Source organism: Danio rerio, chromosome 16 (genome assembly GCF_049306965.1).
Source record: "Danio rerio strain Tuebingen ecotype United States chromosome 16, GRCz12tu, whole genome shotgun sequence".
NCBI lineage: Eukaryota > Metazoa > Chordata > Actinopteri > Cypriniformes > Danionidae > Danio > Danio rerio.
In genome coordinates this window covers 10,014,325-10,035,112 of record NC_133191.1, presented here as the reverse complement: position 1 = coordinate 10,035,112, position 20,788 = coordinate 10,014,325, and the positions used below count along the sequence as shown (strand labels likewise).

Here is a 20,788-nt window from a genome sequence, read left to right as displayed (position 1 = left end):
TTGCGCTACGCTGTTTAAATAGCAAATGCATTAGCGCTCATTTGTGCGCCCATAGGCGTTCTGGTCTAAAAAGGAAGGCGTTCTGAGGCGGACCGCTGGTGCGTCGCTATTTTGAGAAACTATAATAGATTTTTCATTAGACCAAAACTAACCCGGTCTAAACTCCGGCGCAGAGTTGCTTCTCGCTTACGCACTGCTTAATAAGCACAAGAGAGCAATAGGCAAATATCTTTACATATGAAAAAATTTAAATATTAAGGATATATATATAGGATATAATAAGAATAGATATAGGATATAAATATAAAGGATTAAAATATTACAAAACATTATTTTCTAGCCTACATAAATATGAAAAATCACTGCTTTTATGTCTTCTTCATCTCGGGAGGCCTTTTCAGTTCATTCATAACAATTTTCTTTTGTATAATGTCATTATTATTAGCAGTATTATTTAATATATCCATATTTATATTTGTTTTATTAAAAACAAGCTTAGATTTGCCCACCTGCCAGGTTTTAGACCATATGGGGCACAGCATGTGTATTAGGATATAACTCAGGTTTTTGAGCACACTGTTATTATTGTTCATTTATTCGTTTGCTGGAAATTTGAACTAAATTTAGAAATAGTTATGAAACGAATATTTGTGCTTAACAAATCCAAGATCGAATGTGAAAGTAGATCCATTATCTCTCATTCTTACGCAGTAGATGCTCTGTTTAACAGTTTTCTGTTAAAAAACTGTTAACTGTTTGCTAGTGAAATGCTAATTTTTTCCACTTAGACTTACTTTGCGTCCTGTAAATAGCGAATGCGCTCTTGGCGCGACACAGCTGACTCTTAAAGGGGATGGGAGATGAGACTCTAATTGGTTTATTCTCAAATCACACCTATAACTCATTAAGAAAATTAACTCAACCCTTTTAGACTATGCGCCACGGCGCAAGGCAGATTTCCCGTCCTTAAATTAGCAAAAACGCCTCCTGACACGCCCTGAAAGCGTTTGCGCCCTGCGTTTTGCGCTCTGCGCATGGGCTGTCAAAATAGAGCCCAAAGACTATGCTGAACCTTTATGAACCTTCAACAGAGCTTGTGTTACAATGCAATGAGGAATGCCATTTTGCAAAAGTATGAGTTAGTCCCTGCGGTATATGAGGTCATTCTAACATGGGAGGATTGTCATTACATCATCACAAATGACGTCATTACATTGTAGAATTCAAGAACCAGTGATCTGGTGTTCATTGAACCAAACTGTCCAAAATATCTGGTTTGCGAAAAAAGATCTGAAATTGCCATCACTAAAACACACCTTTCAAAGGATTAGCTCATGGGTGCCCAAGCAGCCAGTGCCCTGCACACCATAACACTTCTACCATAACACCTGAAAATGAGTCTTTAGCTGTGTTGGGAAAAGTTACTTTAGAAAGTAATGAATTACTATAACGAGTTACTCCCCAAAAAAGGAACTAATTTCAAACTCTTTCAGAATTTGCAGAGGAGCTCTGCCAATAACAACACACTGTATAACCTCCTTTTGCCTTTAAAAAAAAACACATAAAAAATGTAATGTAGGATAATGTTATCTTTGGAGAACTTCTTGACCCAAGAGCTATGCATGCCGTATGTACAGATTAATTAAAGTTTAAATAATGTTTGCTACTTCTGTACTTTTTGTCTTTATTATGCATTTAGATAATCTTCTTTTCTTTTTCTTCAATGTGTTTAAAATAAAGATACATTTTTTTTGCAGAAAAGTAAGGCTCTGGCATCTTTCTTTCTGTCTGTTCATGCATTCTCTCATTGTGTGCGGGAATCAACGTGACAACAACCATTTTAATTCAGCAATTTATTTTTTCAAAGCGAATTAACTAAACTAAAAAGTAGCTCACATTACATTTTAAAAAAGTGACTTAAATATTATTACTTAATTTTAAAAACTAAGGGCTCTATCATACACCCATCGCAACAAGGTGCAAGACATGTTTCCCAACGTTTTGCTATTTTCAGACCAATGCAACATTAATTTTCCAGTTTTCCGCCACCCTGTTTAAATAGCAAATCCATTTGCACCACTTTGTAGACTCATGGGTGTTTCAGTCTAGAAAAAAGGCACATTGTTGGCGCATTGATATTTTAAGGAATTAAAATAGACTGCGCAATCGACCAGCTGAAAGCAGGTCTAAAGTCCAGCACAGAACAAGTTGATTGTGCGCTTTCTGCCTAGATTTTTTAAATAGAGCCCTATGCGTTACTTTACTCGTTAGAAAAGTATTATTATTACGCAACTCACAATACATTAAATGCATTATCCCAAACATTGGTTCTTAGTATGCCTAGTAAGACCTTGATTAACTGGTCCAGGTTTGTCTAAAGATAGCTAAACTCTGCAGGACACCGGCCACCCAGGACTGGGTTTAGACGCCCGTAAATTAGCTAATTACTCAGAACTGACAGCACACTACACAAAAGTTGGGTCTGTTGTTTTTCAATTACACTACTACATTAAGTAAATAATTTGCAGTCCACAAATATCACTATTATATAACAGCAGTTTAAGAGGTTACAGATGTTGTATTGACAGGAAAAAAAAAACACGTGTTACTTACCGTGCAATGTGCCATTTCCTTTCAACCATTAAATGAATCTCCTCAATTCTGTCGTTATTGGCATAGTGCAAACGTTTGGGAAGATGCTGCTTTAAGTATGGCTTAAAGTGCTGGTCTGGCTTTTTACACTGTAGGAAAACCAAATGATATTTTCAGAGAAGTTAAGGTGCATTCTATAAATGTGTACTGATATCCGTAATTAATTTTAGTTTAAACCATTTAAACACTCAATATACAGTGGTCCCAAAGGTATTTTTTTAAGTATAGCTCCAGTCTTTGATTATATTTGTTCGAGCCGTGTTCAAAGCTGTTGCAAACTATTCTTCATATAGTATGTACACCCATGACCGGTTTGTTTTGCTTGACAACCACTTTTTTGCAAATGCAAACCTTTTGAGGAAATTTTGGCAGAAAAATAATGTCTTTGGTAATATCTTTATATTTAGTCCACAGCGAAATAATCACCAATTAATATGGAATATGTTTTATGAGGTAGATGCCCTTCCAACCATAACCCAACATTGAGAGTGCACTAAATCGTGAATTCAGAGTGCTGAAGGACACGAACACGGGGAGGTCATGCAAAGTCTACAAAAAAAATACCATGTGGCCCAGCCGAGGCTCAAACTAGTGATCACTGACTTGTAATACAACAGTGCTAACTACTGAGCCATCATGCTACATATTTAATATATTGTGTTTTGAATATAAAAAAATTATATATATATATATATATATATATATATATATATATATATATATATATATATATATATATATATATATATACTATACAGCTTAAAGTGACATTTAAATGCTTAACTAGGTCAATAAGGTAAACTAGGCAGGTTAGGGGAATTAGGTAAGTTAGTGTATAACAATGGTTTGTTAAAAAAAATTAAAAACTGCTTTTATTCTAGCCAAAATAAAACAAATAAAACTTTCTCCAGAAGAAAAAACATTATCAGACGGTGAAAATTTCCTTGCTCTGTTAAACATCATTTGGGAAATATTTTAAAAAGAAAAGGGGGTTAATAATTCTGACTTCAACTTTATATATATATATATATATATATATATATATATATATATATATATATATATATATATATATATATATATATATATATATATATATATATATATATATATATATTTATATTTAAAAGATGAAATAAATTAGTTGACCTCAGACTCACAAGCAAGTTACATTTGGGGCCCACTGTAATGTTTTTTGAAAGCGCAATTAGTTTACAAATGATACTTTAAAAATTTTAGAGAATGTTACTCACTGTTAGGTTTGCCACAACTGCTTTTGCATCAACTAAAATGAGAGAGGGGAAGAGAGAGAAACAAAGAGAGAGAGTTAAGAGAGAACTAATTTCTGATTTCAGATTTTCATTTAAAATTACACTTTGAATTAAAACAATACAAACATGAAGAGGTACGAAATAATAATACGTTCTGCAGTGAGATTTTGCCAGCTTATAAGGGAAATGTAAGAATTAAATTTTAAAGACCAAGTAAAGAATATGTAAGGAATAAGTTAAGTACAGCTTATACTATATGCTCTGAAAACCTGGTATAAAATGTGTTTATTGTGTGCTATTAATGTGTGAAAAAGCACAGCCCACCATATCATTTTTGAGAAACACTTGAAAGTAAAGTTAATAATGCCACCATACCATTGACCCTCACAACTAGAGATGAAGGAAAGTAATGTACATTCTCTTAACTCTTAAGAACATAGCACAAACAGTTAAAAGGTGACTTGACCACACCTGTTCCTGCTGTGATATCTGGATATCTGCTACATCATGTAAGCACCCAGGGGAGCAAGTTGTCCTTACACTTACCCTTTTTTCACCAAAGCAGTTTGAGGATAAACAAGTAGTTTTATATATGTTTTTTGTCTTTTGACACCCAAAGCACCAGCTCAGAATAATAAAAAAAATCTTGTTCAAAAGTAGAACTAAAACATTGCTGGTCTAGTACAGAGGGCAGGGTTACCATGACCAACAAAGCAAACAAAAGCATGTGACCACCATTTTTTAAATAACAGCTAAAAATGTTAAAATGTTTTTAATATCCATCTATACAAATTATGGCAAAATGCAAGACCAAGTTGGATTTACTGTGTTTAATGTTGATGTAGGTTCTCAAATCCATGACCATTAGCAATTTAATGTCCACCATTGTTGATGGTGTGTTTGTGTCTGCCACGTCTGTAATATAAGTGTAATATCATTCAGTGCCATCAGATATGGCTCTGTAGTTGCTTTCTAGGCATTGGAAAACCAAAAGCCTTTAGAAGATTCATCAGTTAATCCAACTTGAAACCACCAATAGCACTAGCTCAGAATCTATACCTTGGTTACTGCAGGTGGAAAAAGGAAAAAAGAGCAGACTAAAGTATTTGTTGTGCCATTCTGCAAAGAGAACATGACTGCAGACATATCAGTCCTAATCCAAATCACCATAAATTTGCCATGCTGTTAAATAGTTTTGTTGTTGTAAGCACCTATTACCTATAAGGATTCAGGATATATGAACAGCAAGATGGCAGGAGCAGTTCAGTTTTTTTATAATCTCCCACTGAGTGCAATGCATGTCTCTGTATTAAGTGAAGTTTAGTTTTAAACTAATTTCGAGAGGAGCATGTGCTCATGATTTACCCAGCTGGTCCACATTAACTAATTATGATCCTCCAATCGAAGGATCCCAAATCACTATATATATCCTCATTTCCTTTCTACAACTATCTTCGTTTGGAAGAAAGCTTCCTGCTTCTAAAAAGCTTTAGCTCTAAAAGCTTTTACAGCATTGCACTTTTTAGCCCATCAATATGGAAATAACCAACAATATCTACAACTGCAACCAGAGCCCTGCTCTCCCTGAGACTTCAGCCACTGCAATGAAGCCAAACTCTCACCGCTCTTCGCGGTCCACCTGTGGTAACGTAGTATGCTTTAAGGGGAAACTTCTCTCTTTAAGGAGAAACTACTCTCCAACAAGACTAAACATTTCTTATGTCTTTAAAAAAGCAAAACTCTTATTACTAAAATAATTTAAACCATTTTAAAGACACAAACACTGTGGACTTAACGTCCTCCTATAATCTGTAAACAAGCAGAGATTATAACAAACCAAATAAACCCACCTTTCAAGCTTGCTGTCTGTTCATATGTCCATAACATTTTAACAGCCTGGCTGATTTGACTGCAAGGATCAAAGCAATCCAATCCATAAAACTTTAGTCCACAACATGTTTATAAACATACATGGATACACTGCTATCATCCAAACTTGTTGCTGGAGTGCTTTCAGTAAAGTAGTATCTTTCAGAAAAAAAAAAAAAAGAAAAAAAAAAACACTTGTATTGTGGTCTAACAAAATGGCTGCCGACCTTTTGATTGACACTTCATTGAGCCAATAGCTGAAAAGAGAAGTGTCACCATCCAAGCTGTCAGAACATGAGATGGTCCCGCCCTCTCTTACGATAGTTATGAACAGACTTGGTTGCAAAGACTTTGTGAATGAATTGGGCCAATTATGCTTCTGATTTCATTCATGTTAAGATTCCAAATGTAATGTTATTTAATCAATCAGATTAAAGTAAAGCCCATAGTAAACATTTAATTGACACAGTTTAATAAGTATTGTTCAAGTGCAATTAAATGACAACATCATTTTAGAAGTTAAATAAATAAATAAATTAAACAAATAACTAACATAAATAAATAAACATGCATATAAATAAACAAACCCTGCCACTTCCAATAGCTATTTAACTTCTAAAATGAAATTACCCACCTAATGACAATAAGCATCACATCGATCATAGAAGTCCGATCGTTATATGTCACAGGAATTTAAACTGATCACTCCACCTACTCCTTTAAAGAGGTATTTTTAAGGTCACCAGCCAAGCCATGCTCAATATCCTTGGCCCTCCACTATCCTGGGGGGAATGAACGTCTACCAAAACATTTAAAACACTATCTGTCTGTCGATTCCTCACCTCGCTAGAGAACTGCGTTCTCTCCACTAATTTTTTCTGAATTTCTCATTTCAGGTCTAACCTATGGATTCCACCCGGGCACCTCAGCTCTCCCTTCCTATCCTAATATTCAGTCAGCTTTTGCTGATTGAACCAGAAATTGTGGATCATCTTATTTAAAAAGAGATCGACAACCACTTTATGTTTGACCATTCTCTGCCCCACCACTCAAGGTTTCACGCATTTGTCCCATAAGCAGTGCAACTCGCAAATTCTCCATCACTGGCTTCTTTCTAACAATCGCAGAATCCCCCACCTTATCCAACTTTAGATGATATTCTAATCACCCCCCCACATTGCCTCCAGCCAAACACCTAGAGATCACCAAAAGGTTTTCGCCAATCTAGGTATTCTGCTCGCAGAAGGCTGGACCCAATACATTTATCGAATTTCTAGGCATCAACTTCGATTTGCTCAAATTCCGAGCTTCTCTTCCTAAAGAGAAAACTGCCTGAATAATTTCTCTTTCTCTTGTATTATAAGAAAGAGACTTGAGTTAAACACATACTGTTATCTATCCTCGGCCACCTAAAATTAACAATGCAAATTTACCTCAAACTTACCTACTCCAGCTCCCTACCACAAATCACGATTTAAAAGGAACAATTTCTCTCTCAAAACCCACCCACAATGAACTCCGCTTATGGATCGCTTCCTTAAGCTATGGAACGGCTGTTCCTTCTGCAGAGATTGTTCGCACCCCCATTAGATATTTGTCTATTTACTGGTGCTACCCCATCAGTTGTGTTCCAAGGGTACTCAGAGGCCACTGGTTGCCACCACATGGCCCCCTCAATCTATTTCCACTCTAGAAACCATTGTTCATCAGCTTTCTTCAAACTGTACTCAATAGTCGCTGCCGCCATACTATGGGGAGACGAATGGTCCACCTCTAGGATTCTCATTCATTGTGTTGAGGAAGAAACAATATAATGCATAGACAAAGGCGTTCCTACTCTCTAAGCTTTAATGCTACTTTTAAGATGTCTTATTTGACATTAGTCAATTTATCATGTCTGCATAATATGTGCCAGGTTGCTAAACCAAATCACTGACTCTCTCTCATTTTCTTTCCAGAAACTTTGGTCACTGGCTACAGAAGTGGACCTAACTCAACGCCTGTCCATCCCTTTCCACAAATGACGTTACCTTAAGCCACCCCCATTATAACCTCCACCAAACTCCATATCACTTACCATTAAAGTAGTAGCCTTCAGACCCTTCAGTCACACATCACAGCATGAAACATTCAAACTCAACCCTCACTCCAACCCACCATAGCAGATCTAAATTTGTGGGATGAGGAAAGAAAGGGTTTCCTCGTCCTGCAAAGTAAGATAAATCTATTGACAAGAACATTTCAATTACATCTTCAACATTCCTGCCCTCACCCACCCAGTCCAAACTCTCTAGTATACCTACACTCGAGGATTAAGAAACAAACCCCCTAGCCCCCCTTTTTACTGATGACGCTAATCGTCCAGTATCACATCTCTGGTTCCAGAAACACCTCAAAGTTGTCCACCTCTCAGGATTTCCTCCCGAACCAATCTCCAGCCATTCATTCAGAATTGGCATTATTAAAAGGCTTTCCCAGCACCAGATCCAGACCCTCGGTCATTGGTTCTCTGAAGCCTTTCAAATCCTACATTCGCCTCAGTCTTTTCATCTCAAAGAACCCAAGTTGTTTCTTTCAAACCTCTCAGCCCAATCTTTGCCACCCCTTTATTCTCAAGCCAAAGCCATCTATCTGTCCATCCCTAGCAAACCCCCTCACGGCTCAGACTCCCGCTGGAGTAAAATTGAGCCTCAGCTCTCGCAGAGCTTAACATGACCCTCTTTCTGTTCCCCCTGCCAGCATTGAGTTTCTCTGCTGTTTCCTCCTAGTTCTTTACTCCCTGCCTTTGACTCTCATGTAATCTCCTTGCTACATCAGCATTACCCTAAGCCCAAATTTCGCAGGGGACAACATGAGCTTTGGCTCTGACAAGAGCCTACCCTATCACCCTCTCCTTTCTGTGCCCCCTGCCAGCATTGAGTTCCTCTGCTGTTTCCTTCTAGTTCTTTACTCCCTGCCTTTGACTCATGTAATCTCCTTGCTACATCAGCATCACCCTAAGCTCAGATTTCGCAGGGGTCAACATGAGCTTTGGCTCTGACAAGAGCCTACCCTATTACCCTCTCCGTTCTGTTCCCCCTGCCAGTGTTGAGTAATTCCGCTGTTCCCTCCTAGCTCTTTACCCCTTGCCTTTGGCTCTCTAGTAACCTCCTTGCTCCATCTGCATCACCCAAGCTCAGACTCTCGCAAGGGTCAACACGAGTTTCGGCTCTCGCAAGAGCCTCACCTTTCACCCTCTCCTTTCTGTTCCTCCTGCCAGTGTTGAATGCTTCCACTGTTCCCTCCTAGCTCTTTACCCCTCGCCTTTGGCTCTCTTGTTACCACCTTGCTCAATCTGCTTCAAGCTCAGACTCCTGTAGGGGTCAACACAAGTTTCGGCTCTCCCAAGAGCCTCCCCTTTCACCCTCTCTTTTCTGTTATCCCTACCAGCGTTGAGTACTTCCGCTGTCTCCTCCTAGCTCTTCACTCCTTGCCTTTGGCCCTCCCATAACCTCCTTGCTCTATCTGCATCACCCTAAGCTCAGACTCCTGCAGGGGTCAACGCAAGCTGTGGCTCTCGTAAGAACCTCACCTATCAACCTCTCCTTTCTGTATCCCCTGCCAGCGATAAGCGCTTCTGCTGTTTCCTCTTAACTCTTAGCTCTTAACTCCTTGCCTTGACTCTCAACTAACCTCTTTGCTCCATCTTAGCATCACCCTAAGCTCAGACCCCCACAGGGGTCAACACGAGCTTCGGCTCTCGCAAGAGCCCCCCCCCTATCACCCTCACCTTCCTGTTTCCACTGCCAGAAATGAGTGTTTATGCTGCATCATTTTATTTATTCTGTATTGTCATTCATCAGTATCTACATTTTGTTTAATCTGTATAGTAGTTCATTAGCATTACATGCTATTATATTCTGTATTTTGCATAGTAATCTCGTTACCTCCGACAGCTCTCCCCTTTTTCTTTCCCCCCTGTCAGCGTTGTATGCTCCCTCTGCTTTAGTATCTTATTGCATAATTTGTATATTCTGTATAATAATTGTTGGATATTTGTGTTTCTTACAGCTGCTCTCCCCCCTTTTTCCTGCCCTGCAGCATCAAGCAACTTTGCAGCTCCAATTAATTATTCTGCATAATGGTTTACTGTTATATCTTGTATTGTATCATTTGCATAAAAATTGTATAGTATATCTGTTACTTCAGCCACCTTGCCCATTTCTTTTCCCATTCCAGTGTGGAGTGCTTCCGCTGCACCAGTTTATTTGTTTTCCATATAGTTATTGATAAAATGTCTACATTGTGTTCATTCTGCATAGTAGTCCATTTGTATTTCATGTATTTTATTGTGTATTTCTGGATAATAATCCCGTTACTCCCAGCAGCTCTCCCCTTTCCACTTGCCAGAATTGAGTGCCTTACTGTTTTCTACCAGCCCTTTACTCATTGTGTTTGACTCTCATCCAACCTCCTTCCTCCACATTAACATCACCCCAAGCTCTGACTCCCGCCGGAGTCAATAGGAGTTTTGGCTCTCGCAAGAGCCTCACCTATCGCCTTCACCTTCCAGTTTCCCCTGCCAGTGTCGAGTGCTTCCGCTGCATCAGTTTATTTATTCTTTATAGTTATTCACCAGTATCGGCATTAACATGTTTATTCTGCATAGTAGTTCATTAGCATTTCATGTTCTGTATTTTGCATAGTAACCTTGTTACTTCAACAGCACCCCCCTTTTTCTCTCCCCTTACCAGCGTTGTGGGCTCCCGCTGCATTAGTATCTTTCTTATTGATTATTTTGCACATTATGCATAGTAATTGTATAGCATATTTTTGTTAATTACAGCTCTTTTCTTCTGCCAGCGCTAAGTGCTTCTGCTGCTTACTGCATTTTATTATGCATAGTATTTCCCTAATGTTTCATGTTAATATATTAAATCTGTGTTAATACCAGCTTCCTTCCCCTCTCTTTCTCCCTGCCAGTTTCTAGCAACATGCCAGCATTGAGTGCTTCTGCTGCATAGCAGTTGTATATTCCATACAGTAATTTATATAGCATTGTTTCCTCCAGCTTCTCTCCTTTGTTTACCCCCAACAGCTTTTTATGCTTCCGCTACCAAATCTCTTCCCTCCTCTTAAACAGCCAGCTCCACACCCTTCTTTATTACATCTCCTCACAAACCTTCTCTTAAGCACCGACTCCCGTAGAGGGCCCATTTAAGCCCCAATTTACACACAAGTCTCCACCCACCCTCGAAGCCACTCAGACTCCCTTAGACTTCCTAACTTTATTTCTTAGCCACCAAACCCACCCTGCCCTTCACACACTCCCTAGAAAGCTTCACCCCACTTTTATCAGTTCTTCACATATATATCCAGCAGCCGGATATAGCACTTTTTCTTTGCACTTTGGGGAGTTCCTGTGTAAACACGCGGCTGCTGTCCCGAGCGCTTATCATTGGCTTTTTGGGGAGTTTGAGATAGACCTGAGCTCAATCTCCACTCGCCCTGCAAAAGGGGGGGGAGCCCTGGGCTCGAGGATCCCTTGAGCTCAGGGCTCTCTCCCGGGACAGCATGCCAAACAAGCTATGTATAAATCATGAGCTAAGTGTGAACTCTTGAAGTGAAGTTTAGTTTTAAACTAATTTCGAGAGGAGCATGTGCTCATGATTTACCCAGCTGGTCCACATTAACTAATTATGATCCTCCAATCGAAGGATCCCAAATCACTATATATATCCTCATTTCCTTTCTACAACTATCTTCGTTTGGAAGAAACCCCCCTCCTCCCCTTCTTCCTCCTTTATCCAGAATGGGCGGCACGGTGGCCCAGTGACTAGCACTGTTGCCTCACAGCAAGAATACCAATGGTGTTGGGTCCTCGCTGAGCCATCTGGTATTTCTGTGTGGAGTTTGCATGTTCTCCCCGTGTCCGCGTGGGTTTCCCCCGGGTTCCCCGGTTTCCTCCCACCATCCAAATGTGCTCTATATTATAGATAAAACAAGCCTAAACCTTTTTTATAATGTCTTACTCTCAGGAAGTTCGCCTTGGCCTCAGCAGCGGGGGAGTTTGAGATAGACCTGAGCTCCATCTCCACTCGCCCTGCAAAAGGGGGGGGAGCCCTGGGCTCGAGGATCCCTTGAGCTCAGGGCTCTCTCCCGGGACAGCATGCCAAACAAGCTATGTATAAATCATGAGCTAAGTGTGAACTCTTGAAATATAGTTAAACGTAGTAAATCATGGCAATGGGTTTTAGGAATATCTAAAAACATTTAATCTAAATCAAGACCATGTGTAAGAAATTTTCTCCAATCAATTTAACCCAAAAACTGAAAAAAAAAAAAAAATTATAATTCACAGTGTGATCATGAAGCTGGTGTTGCTGAATTGAGGGGCAGCATTGGTGGCCACTAATCCCAAAACAAACAAACAGAAATTTATAGAAATTTAACACTTGGAGTTTCTTAAATCCATATTTACTCTTAACACACCTAGGTTTGTTTCTCCTGGGGGCCAAGGTTAAAGGGCAGGGGTGTTAAACTCAGCAGCTCTGCACAGTTTAGTTCCAACCTTAATTCAAGAGTTCACACTTAGCAGATGATTTATAAAAGCTTGTTTGGCATGCTGTCCCGGAAGAGAGCCCCGAGCTCAAGGGCTCCTCGAGCCCGGGGGCTTCCTCCCGTTGGCAGAGCGAGAGGGGAGCCTTAGCTTGATGAATCTCAGAACTCCCCTGCTGCGGTAGCTAAGGGAACACAAGGGGTTAGACAAAAGCTTGATTGTTATGTATGTTGAATGTCTTTGGATGGTGGGAGGAAACCGGAGAACCCGGGGAAAACCCACGCGGACATGGCGAGAACATACAAACTCCTCACAGAAACACCCACCGGTCCTGTGGAACCAGGGCTGGCAGTATTCTTGCTGTGGGGCTCACAGTGCTAACCACTGGGCCGCCGTGCCGCCCAATCAGAGGTAAAGGAGGAGAATAGGGGAGGAGGGGGGTTTCTTCCAAACGAAGATAAAGTGAACTGAAAACTGTGGCTATTTATAGTAACTTAGGGCTCATATGATTGGAAGATAGTGATTAGCAAATGCGAGACCGGCCGTGATAAATCATAAGCACGTGATCCTCTCGAAATTAGTTTATGAATAAACTTCACTTAAATCAAACTGATTGAGTCTTTCAGGCTTGTTTGAAACCTAAAGGTAAGTGTGTTGCAGCAGGGTTGCATGGTTATGGTACTATGCATGGTTGCATCCCTGCAGGAACTGAGTTTGACACCCCTGGAGTAGAGGGCACCCGGATGGTAATGTAAAGTAGGGGAAAGTAAATACAAACTGTATTCATGATGGCCATCAAATAGAAATGAGAGTGTAATAAGGGAATATATATAAAGTGAAGTAGGAACAAAAGAAAGGCAGGACTGTAGGAAGGGAAACAAACTGTGTACTGCTGGATGGATCACCAGAGGGAGGGTTCAAGAATCATTTTCCAATCTGCATGGCAGGTACTTGTCAAAATTCAGGAATTGTGTTTACCTGGAAGCCTTTTTTGTATTCAATTGCCTGATTTGGTTAACCAGTTGGAATTTATTTTGTGTGTACCTTCACTTTTAGTTACTGATCTAAATTTGTCTTCAATACTAAGGACAAGATGGAGCTGCATACACATCGCGACCAAGGAGCTCATTGTGGACTTCAGGAAGGGACTTCATGATCCCATTCACATCAATGGGAGGGCCGTTGAGCCTGTTTCATCCTTCAAGTTCCTGGGGACTCACATCTCAAAGGACCTGTCGTGGACCACCAACACCTCCATGTTGAAAAAAATTTTACAGGCAAACCTGGTGCTTGTTAACTAATCTGGTTAATGATTGAGGCACGGGTTGATCGCGAAGCCGAAGAGCATCGTGGAAGTTGTGAATAGGGGACTAGTGTGCAAATTAAGGAGGGGGAACTTTCTTTCAAAGAGAAAAAAGGGCAGGTGCTCCCAAACCCCCCTTCTGCACATGTCTGTTGTTTATAACGAAGTAAAATGAAATAACTCTGCATACAGAGATAAACCAACTCTGCCTTTACAGTTTAGTCTGCGGCTCCTTACTCCCAGGCATTCAGAGTGTCTTGAAGTGAAGTATCTGAGATACACCATCTTACTCTCTTCTTCATCTACATGACATCCCTATCTGTGTCATTCTGAAACATGGGTTTTGCCACTGCTATGCCAATGTTGCCCAAATCTACCACTCCTAGCCCAGCTAGACCTTAAACAAGCAACCTTCTTGCAGTGAGCCGACAGTGCCGACTACTGTGCCACTGCTCCATCCTTGACACATAACTATACTTCCTAAACCCTTTCACATGTAAGTTTTAAATACTCCCGATCACCCCCTGGGCTGATCACTCCGGTGTGATTGTATGCATGAAAAAGTTATAAAATAAGTAGTGTAAAAAGTTATGGGGTTGTAAACATAGGAGAAGTACAGTTTATTACATGTTTTTGTGACATGTTTATGTAGCTTAGCACAGAATGGAAGTCCCTAATGTAGAGAACCCACTCTTGGTGCCAAAAAAACATAAAAAATAATAATCCAATGTGCCTGTAACTTGTGTGCCCAGTCTCTTGGCTGACAAGTCTATAATGACTTCTCTGTCACCTCTGTAAAGTTAATTGGCGACTAAAATAATGCTGCATAACACACTGGCTAGATAACTGATGTGGCCTATAACAAGCAGTATAAACATTGCAAAATTCCTCCTGCATTCACAATAGCACACAGTTATTGCTACCTTTTGGTGTAGGGCAGGGGTGTCTAAACTCGGTCCTGGAGGGCCGGTGTCCTGCATATTTTTGTTCCAACCCCAATTAAACACACCTGAACCAGCTAATCAAGCGTATTCTAGGCATACTACAAACTTCCAGTGAGGTGTGTTGAAGGAAGTTGGAGCTAAACTATGCAGGACACCGACCCTCCAGGACCGAGTTTAAACACCCCTAGTGTAGGGAATCAGTAGTAAATATCTGATTATAGTTATTTATATTTTTAAATAATATTTCCTATTAATTATATTAACTGACATTAATTGTGAGAAGAGGCATACTGACAGCCACCAGTGTTTCACACAGAAAAGTGAAAGACGGAATTAAAAGTAACACTACTTAATATGCCCTGTCTTTTAAAAAGCTGTGATTTCTTTTTGTTTCTTTAGTTACTAACATTTAGAGTTGTTGGGATTTCGGGCTCGGATTCTTCCCAGAGAGCCAGGAATTAGGATGAGGTCCTCAGTGTTGGACATATAAGAACTTAGGAACTCTGTTTTGTCACAATGAGCTTCCTCCATACCTGAAGAAGAAAAGACATTTTAACGATCTGCTAAACAGAACGGTGCCACCCCTAAAGCCCCAAACCAGGAATGTAATACCATGGTCTCCAACCAAAATGATATTGATACAACGGTGTAGTTTCATCTGTTTCAGGCCATTCATCAGCTGTCCAATCACCTTATCAACATCCCTTAGTGCACTGTTAAGCTGTACAGCAAAGAAACATGTATATAATACTAAAAGTGAAAGATATACAAACAACATCAATAATGTTCAAATTTACTCAAGGCAAGTTTGATTTGAGATTAAGCAAAAGTCTTTGCTGTGAGACTTTTGGTTGAGAGTTTGTTTGCATAACTTCTACATTTCCAGCATGACAATCTATGTCTATGTGAGTGGACTGTATGAGAGATGGAGACTAGGCTTGACTGGAATCTGCTTACCTCTGTGCTGTGGGGTCCTAGTTTGTGGCCATATGAATCCAGCTGTTCAGAATGCATTGCATAAAGATATGGCCTGCAAAACCACATATATCTGTCAACTTTTTATCATATATTTAATCAGATGTATATTATCCATAAGTGATTCACACCTCTTGCCAAATTCTAACGTTACTTTTATTCAACCAGCACGCTTTTTTGTTTTTTACTGGAAATGACACAGGTTTCTCCCAAGATAAGACAATGCAAAAGAGGCATCAGTGTGAAAAAAAAAATCTTGTTTTTATTTACATTTGATCAAAAAAATTAAGAATTTAAAATAAGACGCAGTAAGAATCAAACCATTTCCAAAACTGGAATGATTTTCTAAGAATTCACTGACATTTTTTGCTACTCATCTTTTCCAGCTGTTTTGTATTTGACAAAGGTCATTGTAACTTCTGATAGCATGAGGCTTGTTGTTAAAGTTACTGGTGACTCGAACAAGCATATAGATAGTTCAAGTAGCAGCTCCAGCTCTAGCAATGAAGAAATGATTATTGTTCACAGAACAATAAGCAGGTCCACGTTCATATCGCCTCTGGGCATCTTCTTCAGTGTGCACTCGCATTGACAGTTATGCGCTTGAGCGCCTCCAAGTGCTGTTTACTGTAACTTCAGCAGTACCGTGCACGTGAACAAAAGTGCCAATCTGATTAGTGAAGAAGCATGAGTTATTTTTTTTTTAAATGACGCTTTTGCACTTGCCGTTTTGCGCGTTGGTGTGCACAATCACATTGACGCCCTTTATTTAGTCAAGAGGCGTTAAACGTCAACGGAAAACTCGAGCAAAAAACATCTTAGTGTGCACAGGCCTTAATGGTATCAAAACCAGAGCTATTCTAACACCCCTCTATTTTGAAAAAGAAATGGCATATTAATAAATTAAAATAATAAATTAATAAAATAAGAGATTAATAAATGGTCTGTAGGATATATTGAGCTGAAATTCGCAGAAACATTCTGAGGACAACCAAGAATTTTACTACATTTTGTGAAAATGGACATAATAGGTGCCCTTAAAACAAAATAAATAATATAACTCGATAATAATAATAATAATAATAATGATAATAATAATAAATGTTGATAATGTATTTAGGAAGTGTTTACAATATATACATACAAACCTCTCTGCATCAGGGAGATGAAGCCATTGCAACATGGTCAGAACTCTTCTTTCCATTGGAATGGCACTGTTAATATACCAAACACCACAATTAGTATTAAAACATATGTCATATGGATGGAAAACGCACAAAAATTGTCAAGTCACCATATTCAAGTTCCAACGAATTTCAGATTATTCAAATTTTCAGAAACAGACAGTTAATTTAGAAAATCTTTGTATGTGAAATGCCAACTAGAGGTCTGAGCAGCAAGTGTTCTCATGTTGTATTCTTAGTGGGTATGCCAAACAGAGCTCAAAATTAAGTGCAAAATTAACACTAGTGTTCCCACCTTCAAAAAATTACAAGCACAAACAAAAAATGTAAATAAAAATGTTCTTTGGCTGGCAGATCAACATTCACCAAATGATCGCTATCTTTGGCACCATAAAATCTTGTGTTGTTTTTATTCCTTCTTCTACAGCCCTTTGCATTTCCCACAGTAGTTAGCGCCCAGCCATCTGACAATGGAAAGCATTGTCTGAGTGATAAACAAATAATATGGACTATATATATGGATCAAAAATCTGTAAGGCAGGGCAGTTTGGTCGTGTGCTCAATGATTTAAAAAAAAATAAAAACAGGTTGCACAGCATAAATTAAAGTTACTGCCTTTCTTTGGCACAAGGCCATCCTGATGTGAAGGGTCATTTGTCTGAGGCACTGTAGTCTGAGGCCTGTAGTCAGCCTGGTGAAAGGGTGTTTTTTTCTCCAAAAGTGGACCATTTTGCAGTTATAAGCCTCATTTTCTATTTAATTATGAGATTTAAATACTGCATTTTAGTGACATTTTAACCACACTTTTTGATGTACCAAAATATTTCCCAATAATTTAGAATAAAGAAATGTGAAAAAATTTAATAAAATACAAAAATTGTAAAGGCATATGTCATTGGGAAAAAAAGGAATCTGTTGAAGTTTTAAATTAAAAACTGGAGCCTATTGTCATGTATATGGCAAATAACTAACTGGCCAGCACATTCAACTTTCCTCAGCCACAATTTGGCCAATTCATAAAAATATATATATTAAAAGATAATTACAATGTAGAGCTTCACAATTTTCTTGTCCTATGAAAAAAGGGCATTTGAAAATTTATGGATAACAACAATAGACAAAATAGTGTTTAGTAAAAAGTATTCAAATCGATATTAATAGGTGCCACTTTTGATGCTTCATGCCTGTTTATTGGTCACTTATTGTTAGAAGAATAAGGTTCATGATTTAAAATAAAAGTTACTTGTAAAATGTTTTCTCTATTCGAAAAACAACAAAGTAGCACAATGTGACGTCACTTATGTCAGATTGTATGTTTTCTTGCACAGCTGGATGTTGGACTCATCAAAATATAAGTTATTATTGGCCAAAACTGATAGTCACACCGAATGCTCTAAAAGCTTTTTTGATGGGTAATTTTTCTACTATTTATGATGGCATAACAGTCAAAATAAGACAAAGGTCTTCTGAACCATTCAAACCCCCTGGCTATGGCCCTGATGTAAGGTGCTGTTTCTATACCTGTTAGGTTCTTTCACTCACACACATCTCACACGTACCATCATGTGCTTGGACAATAGCTTCTTATTTATTCTGCCATTAGCGCAATGACAATGCATCTATTTTTTAATTCCTTGATTGAGGAACAACATAAATTTACCTTAAAATACAAATTTAACTTAACCAAAAAAAAAAAAAAGGAAAAAAATAAATAACCCAGCTCTCTTAATTTCTGTAGAACCATTTCAAACTAATTTAGCTCATGGTCTTCACTGGCTGCTCAAATTTACAACATTCATAACATTCATAAATGTGCATATAACAGACCTACCTCAATACTCTCCTCTGGTTTTACAAAACGCTTCATAAACATCAGATTTAATAGTTAAAGCCAGGGTACATGTTATTGAATTACAATCATTTGTAAATGGCCATTCTCATTCACAATTAGTATAATCCCTGCTTATAAATTAAAATGACATAAATTATATGTCCGGGAATGTAGTAAAATATTCTGAACCGCCTTTAAAAGTTTGACTCCAGTATATTTCATAATTGCAAATAAGACCAATAGGCCAAATGCCTAACAATTAATATTATATTAACGTGTCCACCAAACGCATTTTACACTGTTTTAAAATGCCAGACTCTTTTCTAAAAATATCTAGCTGGTGGTACTTCAGGACACTTTTGTGGAGCAGCATTTTTTTCAGCTGAAATGCTTTGGTTCTTATGAATAATTTTGTATTTACAACAGTAACACCATATTAGTATATCATTCCCAAGAGTATTATTGAATATCATTTTAACCTCTCCTTTGTTATTGATTCATTGTACAAAAGGACAGTTAGTCTGTGTGATTTTGACAATGACAATGTTTTACATTTAACATTATGTCATACAACTGTCAGCTAGAAAAAAATTACTATTAAAATTTTAGTATGGCAGTGCATCAAAATTAATTGTAATCAATCAGTTTTCCAAATGGAACACAGATGTTTTTATACAGTTACAACGGGTACTGTGCAGGTGTACATTTTATATTAACATTTGTAAATAAATAAAAAAATAATAATAATAATAATTAAATAAATAATAGTAAATCTAACAACTTTCATGAACCTGAAAGTTTAGGTCAGAACAGTTTTATGAACAATTTACACCAATTCACTCTGCTCTTGTTTCATGAATGAGCCCCAATGTCTAATTTGAACTGCATTTAAATACTAGTTAAAGCTGAGGCCAGGAAAAGTTTAATCTGTGTCACTCTTTATACAAGTAATCAAGAAACCTCCAGACCTATAAAGTATATTAAGAGGAACATTTTTAAGATATCATCATAGTGCCACTTATTATGGTCCCAAAATAAGATCTTTACTCAACTGTATGGATTGTTTTTTGCAATTTGTTAGTACATGGATTGCCAAACTTTTATATTCTGGGACCCACCTAGGCAAGTAATTCAATCTCAAGACCCACCATAATATTTTAATATGGAAAAATAGGTAAAAAAAAAAAGTATCCATTCAAAGCAGTCAATGGTGTGTGGCTTTGTGGATTTTGCGATTTGAAATGCACAAAATTAGGCATGAAGTGCTTTTTGTGGGATGCTGGCTGTAATTGTGATATTATTTTTTGTTGTTGTTGAAAAAGATACTCTTCTTTTTTTAGAAGAGAATATGATCAACCTTTGATCAAGCCCCTTGATTATGATCAAGCCCCGTCACATCGCAGTAAATTCCACTGCTGGTGTAGTCATAAGAAACTAAATAGCTTTTTGATCGACTACTACAAGCTGGGAAAAGGTCAGATAAATATGCCAATGCAATTAACATTATTGCTGAATAGATCTAATATTTACACATTTGCTTGAGGAAGGAATGATGGGGGTAGTTACATTACTGTTACTATTTTCCATAACATCTATGCCCTTCCTTAACATTAGGTGACGTTAAAACTAACAGATAGCACTATAGCTATTTATTGATTAGCCTACTGTCAATGTTGGGATGTAAAAAAATATTGGACAACAAATAGCTTCAAATGATGGAATACATAGACAAACATTAGAAAATATTGACAATAAAATAAAAGGTTTAGCCTATTAAAATCAATATACAGAAATATACAGAAATAAAAGCTATAATATCTATTTTACTTTTGATTGTATTTGCATATTGATTAAAGTTACTATAGTTATTTAGTTAATGAAAGCATTCGACTACTTTAGTAACTGTTTGTGGTCATTTAAGAGAAAATTAGTAGTGTTTAAAAAAAAAAAAGGACGGAGAAAAAAAAAAAAAGAAGCACTTTTATGACGGTCCCTTACTGAAAGCACCGCTCAAACGGAGCAGTGCTCGTAATGTCGAGCAAAAAAAAAAAGAAAAAGACAGCTGTGAAACATAACCAGCTTTGTCTTTTTGTAGGAAACACACTTTAGATATTTTTAGGGTAAGAGGTTTTTGAGTTATTGAAGCCAATCGTACTGGTTTTGATTCACCTCAATGTAAATATAGCTGCAGCTATGTGACGTTGCGCACCCACCTTTGTTC

General features: G+C 38.0%; 1 protein-coding gene across 14 annotated transcripts in view; it reads right to left on the bottom strand.

Annotated features, from left to right (window-relative positions):
- The window catches only part of enpp2 (ectonucleotide pyrophosphatase/phosphodiesterase 2), a 57,486-nt gene that overhangs the window by 19,797 nt on the left and 16,901 nt on the right, over positions 1–20,788 (bottom strand). For 12 of the 14 annotated variants that reach the window (XM_073924490.1, XM_073924491.1, XM_073924483.1 and 9 more), the window contains 6 exon segments: positions 16,701–16,766; positions 15,535–15,607; positions 15,190–15,298; positions 14,985–15,110; positions 3,906–3,937; positions 2,614–2,741 (listed from right to left, as the gene is read on the bottom strand). In XM_073924490.1, the coding sequence (XP_073780591.1) occupies positions 2,614–2,741; positions 3,906–3,937; positions 14,985–15,110; positions 15,190–15,298; positions 15,535–15,607; positions 16,701–16,766 (534 nt within the window). 14 annotated transcript variants of the gene reach the window in all.